Genomic DNA, 11,834 nt, shown 5'->3' on the forward strand with positions numbered 1-11,834 from the left:
GCAGAAGGAGTCAGAGTCCTAATTGTATCCGTCCAAGTGTCCTTGGCCCCATAAAGAGGAAAGGTACTCTATACATTCCCGCATTTCAGAGGTGTCTGTGTGATTGTGTCCACCATAGACTGTATGATGTTTGCATGACAGATGTTACTCTTGTGCTCCTTGCCGTGGTACATCAGAGTATCGAAGTCATGCTAGAGGAAGTTCAAAGGGAGTTGTCAGGGCTGCCAGTTGTCAAGTACAGACTGAGTGGTAGTATAATACTCCTACACTACTGTCATTTTATAGGAGAATGTGTAGACTTAGGCCTCGTTAACATTTTTCACTGGTGTGTGCTGTCCACGTTTTCCATGGACAGCACACATATCCATTGATTTGAATGTGTCTGTTCACACATCAGTATTTAAAAAAATAAAATAAAAAACACGGAGACATGCACTACTTTGGTCTGTGATGTGGACCAAACATGCCCATTGTATTCTATGCGTCCATGAAAAAACACGGACACAACACAGATGGCGTCCGTGTTTGGTCCATTTTTCACTGACCACTAATAGGAGATTCTCTGGAAATTAACTTTCAACTGATCAGTGTCTGTGGAATACGGATGACACACCGAGGGCAAAAAACTGCAAAATACGGATACCATACGCGTGATGTCCACATCTGTATATCCGTTCTGCAAAAGATAGAACATGTCCTATTCTTGGCCGCAAATGTGGACCACGGACCCATCGAAGTCAGGGGATCCGCAGTGTGGACGTCACTTGGACAATATCCGTGTTTTGTGCATCCACTTTTTGCGCACAGCAAAATCCATACCATCGTGTGAACGCACTGTGCAGCTGAATCTAAGATTATTCCTTACTAGGATAAATTCTTATATGGCACATTTGTTGCTGAATTTTTTGTGACTTACAATTGAGATGTAAAGAATGGATTTTATCTACTGCATGGGTGAACTTCTGCAAGCTTTAGGCCTTTTTCACACGACCGTATGGCCTTTTCAGTGTTTTGCAGTCCATTTTTTACAGATCCGTTCCGTGTTTTGTTTCCATTTCTGTTCTGTTTTTCTGTATGGCAAAGAAAAAATTGGGCTGGGCATAACATTTTCAATAGATGGTTCCGCAAAAACTGAATGGATACGGAAGACATTTGGATGCATTTCCGTATGTGTTCAGTTTTTTTTGCGGACCCATTGACTTGAATGGAGCCACGGAACGTGATTTGCGGGCAATAATAGGACATGTTCTATCTTTCAACAGAACGGAAATACGGAATGCATACGGCGTACATTACATTTTTAATTTTTTTTGCGGAACCATTGGAATGAATGGTTCCGTATATGGACCGTATACCGAACACAAACTGCACGTAAACGGGAAAAAAAAACAGTTGTGTGAAAGAGGCCTTATACAGATTAATGTGACAGTTGCTGAAATATCTGCAGCAAATTGACAGAGTATGAGTATACCCCAGCAGTTGGGCTACATGCACACGACCGTATGTGTTTTGTGGATCCGCAAAAAAAAACTGACGTCCGTATGGCATCCGTTTTTTTTTGTGTGGATCCATTGTAATAATGCCTATACTTGTCCGCAAACTAGAAAAAAATAGGACATGCACAATTTTTTTTTTTTTGCGGAGCTACGGAACGGACATACTAATGTGGACAGCACACGGTGTGCTGTCCGCATTTTTTGAGGACCCATTGAAATGAATGGGTCTGCATCTTATCCGCAAAAAAAACGGAACGGACACGAAAACAAACAACGTTTGTGTGCATGTAGCCTTATTCTGAGAATCTGAATGTGGGGCAGGAACTTAAAGCGGCTGTCTCACCAAAGGAAATGGCATTTATGATGTAGAAAAAGTTAATACAAGGCACTTAGTAATGTATAGTGATTGTCCATATTGCCTCCTTTGCTGACTGGATTCATTTTTCCATCACATTATACATGGTTTATCCAGGGGTTACAACCACCCTGCAATCCATCCTTGGCGGTCGTGCGTGCACATTATAGGAAAAGGTACTGGACTATAAGCCTTTTCCTATTGTGTGCAAGCATGGCCACCCCTGCTGGATTTGGTGGTGGTTGTAACCATGGAAACGAGCAGTGTATAATGTATGTTAATGGGTACTTGGGGCAGCCTGTCTTCCAAATATTGGATTTACCTAGGAAATAAAATGCTGATTGTTAGGGCTCATGCACAGGACAGTATTTTGCGTTCAGTATACTGGCCGTTTTTGTAGTTCAGTATGCGGAACATATACTGAACCATTCATTTCAATGGTTCAGCAAAAAATACTGAAGTGTCTCCGTGTGCATTCCGTTTCAGTATTTCAGTATTTCCGTACCGTGAAAAGATAGAACATGTCCTATTCTTGTCCGCAAATCACGGTGCTTGGCTCCATTCAAGTCAATGGGTCCGCAAAAAAAACCGAACACATACGGAAATGCATCCGTATGTCTTCCGTTTCCGTTCCGTTTTTTGCTGAACCATCTATTGAAAATGTTATGCCCAGCCCAATTTCATCTATGTAATTACTGTATACTGTATATGCCATACGGAAAAACGGAACAGAAACGGAAACACAACGGAAACAAAAAACGGAACAACGGATCCGTGAAAAATGGACCGCAAAACACTGAAATAGCCATACGGTCGTGTGCATGAGGCCTTAATCAATTCTCGTGTTTTCCTTACCATTGTTCCCTCTTTTTTTTTCTTTTTTCTACCAGGTGAAATGGAAATAGAAAGTCAACCAAAGAGACTGTTTCAAGGAACAACGAACATGCTTTCTCCTGACGTCACTCATCTGTCCGATTTTAGTTGGTAGGTATCACCACAATACAGTTTTGTACAGCGCTGCAGAATGGATTGGCATTATGGAGATTGCACTTGCATCTATTGCTTTTTCCCCACTGTTAAGTGCATGCTCACTCGCCCTCGGGCTGAGTAACCTAAGCTTGTATTTGGAATAAAGATGGCATTTGGAACACCGAAAGAGATGCACAAAATCATCTCTGTAAAATACAAAATCTTGGTGCTGGAAGACTTTATAAAATTTATATAATTTGTAATTCACTGGATATAGAAGTGTCACAACCGTGAAACATAACCCGTTCTAGAAGTTCTTCCTTTTTCCACTAATTTCAGTGCTGCCTACTGTGAGAATCGAAGGTGTAATACGATGTTATATAGATTAGGTTATATTCCTGTATTATAAAGGGTTTGTCTTATAAAGACCACCCCATTCATATTCCCACTGGGGCTTATGCATGGTAATAGGGAGGGATCCCCAGTTTGGGTCTCTGTCTGAGCTATATATTAAACAGCTGGTTAGTCATTTGGAAGCTTAAAGTGGTTGTCTCCACGTGTTTAATACTGATGACCTATCATCAAGGTAGGTCATCAGTGTCAGATAGGTGGGGGTCCATATCCTGTCACTGATCGACCACGGCGGTCTCTTCCTAGACCATTGACCTCATGTTCATCGGTCACATGGCCTAGGCACAGCTCAGTCCAATTAATTGGGGCTAAGCTGCAATACTAATCACCGCCACTATCCATTGGATGGTGCTGTGCTCCGTAAGCTGTGAGGACAGCTGATCAGCAGGGGTGCCAGGGTCAGATACTGATGGCCTATGCACTCGAAAAGCTCTTAACTTTCTCCAGCAATGACAACTGATCACCAAGAGTTAGAGAAGGCCGACACTTGAATAATTGATTGCAATTCATTGTTCATCTGCCTTCTCTAGCTCTCGGTGAATATATAATTTTACACTATGTAATTCCATCATTCTGTCTTTTAGGCCTCATGCACACGACCGTTGTGTGCATCCGTGGCCGTTGTTCCGTTTTCCGTGATTTTCTGCGGACCCATTGACTTTCAATGGGTCCGTTGAAAACTCGGAAAATGCACCGTGGTTTATCCGCGGCTGTGATCCGTGTTTCTTGTCCGTCAAAAAAAATATGACCTGTCCTGTCAAGTCAGTGAAAAAACACGGATGCACACAAGATTGGCATCCGCGTCCGTGGCCGTAGGCTACTTTCACACAGACTGATACGCAGATCCGTCTGCATAAAAGCTTTTTCAGAGCTGAGTTTTCACTTCGTGAAAACTCAGATCCGACAGTATATTCTAACACAGAGGCATTCCCATAGTGATGGGGACGCTTCAAGTTAGAATTATACTACGAACTGTGTACATGACTGCTGCCTGGCAGCGCCCGATCTCTTACAGGGGGCTGTGATCCGCACAATTAACCCCTATGGGAACGCCTCTGTGTTAGAATATACTGTCGGATATGAGTTTTCACGATCTAACTCAAATCCGATGGTATATTCTAACATAGAGGCGTTCCCATGGTGATGGGGACGCTTCAAGTTAAAATATACCATCGGATTGGAGAAAACTCTGATCCTATGGTATATTAACTCCTGACTTTACATTGAAAGTCAATGGGGGACGAATCCGTTTGCAATTGCACCATATTGTGTCAACGTCTAACGGATCCGTCCCCATTGACTTGCATTGTAAGTCAGGACGGATCCGTTTGGCTCCGCACGGCCAGGCGGACACCAAAATGACTTTTTTCATGTCCGTGGATCCTCCAAAAATCAAGAAGACCCACGGAAGAAAAAACGGTCACGGATCACTGAACAACGGAAATCCGTTTTGCGGACCGCAAAAAAAAACGTCCGTGTGCATGAGGCCTTATGGTGACTCGACCAGAAAAAGCTTTAAAAATTTTTTATTTTATTTTTGCAGCTTTTCCTCAGACCTTGACAGCAGCAGCAGCATCGGCTCCTCGTCTGACTCTGCAGCTAAGGAAAGCTGTGTGACCGACTCCCCCGCCGCCTGTTCCAACTCCTGCTCGTCATTCATATCACTGGATGATCTGTCACCCAAGTGAAGTGACAAAAGGCCAGGCCACCGTGTCCCTGACCCTTTATATTTAAAGACTGTGGGAGAAAGTAACCCTGTGTAATTTTTTTCCTATGTTATTTTTGTATGTGTATATTTTCTAATCTTCCCTCCAGCCTGAAGGAGACTCAAACAATGGAGTGGAAGGGTTGTAATTTGTGTACAGAAGGCTATGTACAGTACAATGCCGTTTGCTGCTTGTTCCAGGTATTTAGCAAAAGGTTAAATTATTGCTCTGTTTTTATTTATTGTTTTCTGAAGAAATTCTATAATTGCAGATGGAGAATGTTATTTAATTTAGATATTGCCATTAAATGTGGCCATCTTTAACAGAGGGAATCACAAAAAACCTTCAGTATATTGTCCTAGGGCAGTTTTTGCACATTTTGTTGGTTATCCATTGCCTTACTTCCCTATCCATATACCTCGATTGTCTCCTGGTCTCTTCCTTGCGTTATTAGTCTCTTCTTAGTATTTATATTGATTGTACACAGTCAAAGAAGCCTTTTTAATAGGTTGACTAATGGTTCAACCCATAAAATGTCTGCTTCCAGTGTGCGTGGGGTGCAGGTTAGTTTATATATTACCAATTAAGTTTAAGTCCATTTCCATATAGTAGTTTGTACATTATTGGAACAATCCTCTTATGCATTGTATAGGTTGCAACAGGTTTAGGGCTCATTCACATCACTGTATTTATGTGTCCGCATCCGTTCCATTGATTTTCATTGTTCACCATGTGCTGTCTGCATCCGTACTTCCGTTCTGTGTCCCCGCAAAAAAAGATAGAGCATGTCCTATTCTTGTCTGCAAAATGCAGAACGCACGCGGCCGGTATCCGTGTTTTGTGGATTGCAAAACATGCTCGTCTGAATGAGCCCTTACAGAGAGGAAGAGGGTGCTCCTCATTTCATGAAATTCTGTTGGTGCAGGGGAGACACTACGTTGCTAAAAAAAATAGGCCTCATTTATTCACATTGTCCAACAGGAAAATTGTTCTTGTTGCCCATAGCAGCCAGCCACAGGAAAGCTTTTGTTTTTCCACAGCAATATAAGAAATGCAAAATGGGCTTTGATTGGTTGCTATGAGCCAGCTTTTCTTTTTATACTTTATGTGCTACAGTACGGAAAACTACTGTTAAAGGGGTTGTCCCATCTTTCATTCTCACCTGCTTTACCCTGCCGCAACTCGCAGCTTCCTGTACTTTGTGTGGGAGGTACCGTCCACTTTGACGGGCTAGACGAGCAACGTTTTGCTGACGCCACCCGATGCAGTTTACAGCTAACATGTCTATTTGCAGCAGCTGCTTGCACTCTGCATTGCTTGCACTCCGAACAGCTCTTTGGCTACTGCACATGCCCAGGAGCTGTTCCATAGATTACTATTACAATGCTGAGCAGTGGACGGTTTGAGAGGCCACCCATGCGCAAATACGCATGCTCCCGTGGTCCTGGGCAGCAGTGGCTCGAACCCCTGACAAAAAGCAATAGACAAAAGGAAAGAGAAATTAAATTAGAAATAGGGAGTTATGGTATGGAGGCCATGGTGAAAATAACACTGATTGGGTGAGTTTATTGTCAGGCTAAGGCCTATTGCACACGACTGTATGGCTTTTTCAGTGTTTTGCGGTCTGCAAAAAACACAGATGACATTCGTGTGCATTCTGTTTTTTACGGAACATCTGGCCTCTAATAAAACAGTACTTTCCTTTGTCCGTTATGCGGACAATAATAGGACATGTTCTATCTTTGAACGGAAATACGGGATGCATACATTGTACATTCTGTTTTTTTTGGCGGACCCATTGAAATGAATGGTTCCGTATACGGAACGCAAATAACTAAGCAGAAAAAAACCCTGTTTGTGTGCATGAGGCCTAAAAGGAACAGAATAAAAGCAATTTATCGAGATAGCATAACCCCTTTTAATTCCCCAGAACTTGAATAGCACTGAGCTGCACAAAGCCTTTTTCATACCTGCATTTAAGCAGATCCGGCAGGCAGTTCTGGATGGATCTGTTACTGTGCTGTTGGAATTTATTTATTAGGTGGCACTTTTTTATTTAATTTTTTTGCCTTTCTGGCTTTTCGAAAATGAGCGTGCTGGAGCTCTCTGTGTTTTTTCAGGTGTTTTGACATCCCTTTCTCTATGATGGGATGAAGAAAATGCTAGCCACACTGCACGCGAAAAAAAGGTCAGACAAATTGCCACCAAAAAACAAAGGAAAAACCTGCAGGTGGCCAAAAAAATGCAAGTGGTTCTTCTGGGGACTTGCCACCAATGCCAAATTTATGTGTAGGAAATATTACCACCACCTGGGGCACGTTAATAAATAAGACTAAATCTTAGGGGTATCCTCTACAGTGAAGCACAGGTCCATATTTGTTACTTTAGTTCATATGCTTGCCAATGTAAATCATATGTGCCAAATTCTAAAAAGTAAAATTACCGTTAACCCTGTATTGTGGTTCTCGTACCCTTTATAGGCCATGTGTGATGAGATGTGCCAGTAAAGATGGGAAAGACAGACCTATTGGACCAAGCTGTTCTATAAAGCTGCACGCTTTTCATTCCGCAGGAGCCACAGATCTCCCAGGAGGTTATTTTGTAGGACTTTGCTAGTATGTAATTTCCACAGTAACGCTGTATATAACTCCCGGATTTAGGATGGCCGCTATCGACTTTTTTTTTTTTTCTCTTGATGAGTTGCTTGGGTACCTATTGTGTAATTTTGATGGGGTCAGAAAAACCTCAGTGTATATATAATGGCTACAAATTATTTTTTCCTGTTGTCACATTACTTCTACAAAGTAAGATTTGTACTTTTGTCATCTGTGTACCTTTTATGAAATGTGTTTTTATGAAAGCTGCTTAGTACATAGGAACTGCACAATAGTAAGGATTAGCCTGTAGTATATTTCCGTTGATTGTCTTGCCACAGTGATGGCCTCGGTCTTTGATGGGGTGTTGCAGAGTACAATGTTAAGGTTTTCTGCAACATCCCTATAGTGATGGAGCTATGTAATACAAAAAGTAGTATTTTCAGAAGTTAAAGGGGTTCTCCAGGAATTAAGAAACTGAAAATACTTAAATATTACTTTATTATAAATACATTCCCATATACCTTTCATTAGTTATAATGGCTTGTTTTGGCTAGGGAGCAATCATTAGGAGAAATAAAATGGCCGCCGTCCTAGTAGTGCACGCAAAACCTCTCCTAATCGCACAGGAGGACAAGTTACTGCAGAACACTGAGGTAAAGGGCTGCCTCATCCTCCTCTCTGCTCTGCTTGTCAGGGATTATGGTCCTGAATACAGGTGATAAGATCTTCAGCTGAATCTCTGTAGGAATGGAGTTCATGAGAAGACATGAAGTGCTGAGAGGAGGTGGGGATGTGACTAATGACCAGCAGCACTTGTATGGCGTCTTCATTACCACAGTCCCACATTGCCATAGTTAGGGATGAGCGAATCGACTTTTGATGAAACAAAGGTACCACTTGGAACCGAACCCGGTTCTGAAGTTATTATGCGAACATTCTAAGGCTTTGTTCACATCACCGTTCAGCCTTTTCGTTCTCCTGCTCCGTTTAGGAGCAGGAGAACGGACTTTTCGTTCTCCTGCTCCGTTTAGGAGCAGGAGAACGGAAAGGACAGAAAAGGCACATAACTGACGCCAAACTGAGTCAAACGGAGCCCTTCGGACCCCATAGACGGGGTCCGTTATGTTTCCGCTCAGAAGAGGATTTTTAAGCGGAGACAAAAGTCCTGCCCGCACAACTTTTGTCTCGGCTTAAAAATCCTAAACGGAGCAGGAAAACTGAAAGGCTGAACGGTGATGTGAACGAAGCCTAATACTGTATGGAGCGCTCGCTCCGTACAGTATTGAAACAAAGTTTTATGCAAATCGACTTTGGGTGAAACATCTGCTCATCCCTAACCACAGTCTGTCGTGTCCGTCCTCTCTCTAGTTCATTTCTCTTTAGCTCAGCGTTGTGAAGTCACTTGTCCTGCTGTGTGATTAGGACAGGTTTTGCGTGTACTAATAGGACGGTGGCCATTTTATTTCTCCTAATGATTGCTCCCTAGCCAAAACGAGCCATTATAACTAATGAAAGGTATTTGGGAATATATTTATAATAAAGTAATATTTAAGGATTTAAAATGTTGTAATTTCCGGAGAACCTCTTTAAGCCAAGGTAAGTTTCTTGGCACAAGGAAGGCGTATCTGATTTCTATAGTATATATTATTAAACTTGGTCGGAGACAGTGTTAATAAAGTTGGTTGAAACAAGCACAGGAAGTGGGCTTTGGGCTCCTGCACATGGCTGCTTTGTGGCCTGTTGTATCGATCCGTCATACAGTGCCTATTGCCGGTTATGGGCCCATGACATGCCTCCAGGTTTTTTCAGATTTGATATGGGCGTAGGCCCTGTTCACCCGGCAGCATTGGTCATTTCTTGCATCGGAATTTGTAAGCCAAATCCAGGAGGGGAACTGAGGACCATAATCGAAAAATGTAAAACGTAAAATACTCAGACCAAAATTACAGCTGCTTATGTACATAAGATGCCTCCTGGGGTATCTAAGGATTATATGGGAAACCCTTGTTTTTCCCAAAGAGGGAGTGGAGGGTGGGGACCTTAGTCGGTTTCCATATATGTGATATATTTTGGAGGATCCCGTCATTTTCTTCTTGACACAAACCACTGATTATCTAATTGGTATGGTCAATTTTATTACAAAGTGAGCATGCTGCTGTTTCAACAAACTTTATTCACAGAAAAACATTCAGCTCTGTTCAGATTTTGCCTTGCCTGCAAAGGTGGAAATGGCCAACAGCGAAACGCCACCTTTTAGGAATTGTCCACCCCGACCGATTTGTGGTGTCTCCAAGAATTTTAAGATATTTATCCCTTGGTTGGTACGAAACATTGACCACAAATACTATCCTGTGAACAGCATGTCTCCAATGTAAACTTCTGCAGTGCCTTATTGCATTTATCTGGTGAGCAAGGTCCTCCCCAGGTACACAAACCATTCCGTGCCATGGTTGCGTAATGTGCTGCTTTATCAATGCAATTGCCACTTAACTACATGAGCTTTCTGCCAGTTGTGCCAAAATCGGTGTTTTTGTATAATAAAACCTGTACTCACGGTTGTGGCTGTACCATTGTGTGTGTGTGTGTGTATATATATATATGTATAGAAGTGTTCTTATTCTGTGAAGGCTCCTCCTCCGGTAAATGAATGTTTGCTAAGTAGTTTTGACCGTTCACTACTGTACAGTCTAGATATATTTTTCCCCTTGAATTATGTACCATGCATGATTAATATGGGAATGTACAGTGTCAATATACAGATCTGTTTAACCAATGATTCTGCTTCCTTATCAGTAAAATGTTGCATATTTAGGTATTTTACAATATTTTCTGAATGCAACTTCAATGCTACCAGATGTATATGTGTAAAATAAAAGTGTCTAAATAAAACCTTTCATGTCAGCAATATTTTTTTCATTCACCTTGACCATCCCAAATGTGAAAACTCTGCTATGATTTTCAGAGTTGAACAGCTTAAAGAGGACCTTTCACCTGGAAAAACTATGTGAACTAAGTATACAGACATGGAGAGCGGCGCCCGGGGATCTCACTGCACTTACTATTATCCCCGGGCCCCGCTCCGTTCTCCCGTTATGCCCTCCGGTACCTTCGCTCTGTAAGTTATAGTAGGCGGAGTCTGCCCTTGTCCTGTGGGCGTCTCCTTCTCCTAGACTGTAGCGCTGGCCAATCGCAGCGCACAGCTCACAGCCTGGGAGGTTTTTTTCTCCCAGGCTGTGAGCTGTGCGCTGCGATTGGTAATAGGGAGGGATCCATTCATTTCAATGGGTCTGTGTACATGAGCGTTTTTTTTCACGCATCACTTGTGCTTTGTTCTATATTCTGCGTTTTTCACGCAGCCCTGGCCCCATAGAAGTGAATGGGGCTGTGTGAAAAACGCATTGCATCCGCAAGCAAGTGCGGGTGCGATGCGTTTTTCACTGATGGTTGCTAAGAGATGTTGTTGTTTGTAAACCTTCAGGTTTTTTTTTTTCATGCGCATGAAAAACGCATCAAAACTCATTGCACCCGCGCGGAAAAAAGTGAACACAATCGCAGACAAAACTGATTGAACTTGCTTGCAAAATGGTGCAAGTTTCACTGAACGCATCCGGAGCCAATCCGTCACGCTGGTGTGAAAGGGGCCTAAGGGTCCATTCACACGTCTGTAGTTCTGGGTCCGCATCTGTTCCGCAATTTTGCAGAAGGGGTGCGGATCCATTCATTTTAATGGGGCCGCAAAAGATGCGGACAGCACACATATGTTTCACGGATCATTAAGAAGAGATTCTTTTAAAATTATTTTTCAGCTGATCAGTGTCAGTGAAACACAGATGCAAGACAGACAGCAAAAAACGGACACACCGATCCTTCACGGATGTATCACTGACCATCTGCTCCCGGATTTGAGCACGGACGTGTGAATGAGGCTTAATTCGTGATTCGTTCTCCATGCTCAGCACATGAATACCTATTATATTCTCTTAGGAGTCATATAATACCAGAGTTGCCAACTGTCCAGAAAATGGATAGTCTGTAAAAAAATAGGCGACTTTTTTCCTGTGGCCATGTTTTTATTTGAGGCTGGTGCTACTTGACTAGATATTTTTTTATTGTGATTTCCATTATTTTACAGCTCACTGTAGATGCTGGTAATGAGTTCTTATCGGTATATGGAGCTATAGACGTATTCATTCTAATCTTTATTATTCATTATGGATTTACAATTTGTCCGTAAAAACATGTTGGCTGTCCGTGATTTAGGGATAAGTTATACAGGGTTGCCAACTAGAATATTTCTTTT

At 42.3% G+C, this 11,834-nt stretch overlaps 1 protein-coding gene and 1 non-coding gene across 8 annotated transcripts in view; both read left to right on the plus strand.

The window, feature by feature from the left end:
• The window catches only part of PABIR2 (PABIR family member 2), a 59,340-nt gene extending 51,262 nt beyond the window's left edge, over positions 1 to 8,078 (plus strand). For 4 of the 7 annotated variants that reach the window (XM_040406212.1, XM_040406211.1, XM_040406216.1 and 1 more), the window contains 4 exons: positions 2 to 63; positions 2,742 to 2,835; positions 4,775 to 5,137; positions 7,418 to 8,078. In XM_040406212.1, the coding sequence (XP_040262146.1) occupies positions 2 to 63; positions 2,742 to 2,835; positions 4,775 to 4,919 (301 nt within the window). In that variant the 3' untranslated portion in view covers positions 4,920 to 5,137; positions 7,418 to 8,078. The remainder of the gene's footprint in view (position 1; positions 64 to 2,741; positions 2,836 to 4,774; positions 5,138 to 7,417) is intronic. The other 3 variants (XM_040406213.1, XM_040406217.1, XM_040406215.1) reach the window with 1 other exon arrangement.
• Positions 131 to 271, plus strand: LOC120978300. Its single transcript, XR_005774059.1, has one exon. It is a non-coding gene; the product is annotated as a small nucleolar RNA U109 (small nucleolar RNA).
• Positions 8,079 to 11,834: the final 3,756 nt, after the last annotated feature.

This window comes from Bufo bufo, chromosome 8 (assembly GCF_905171765.1).
Source record: "Bufo bufo chromosome 8, aBufBuf1.1, whole genome shotgun sequence".
Taxonomy (NCBI): Eukaryota; Metazoa; Chordata; class Amphibia; order Anura; family Bufonidae; genus Bufo; species Bufo bufo.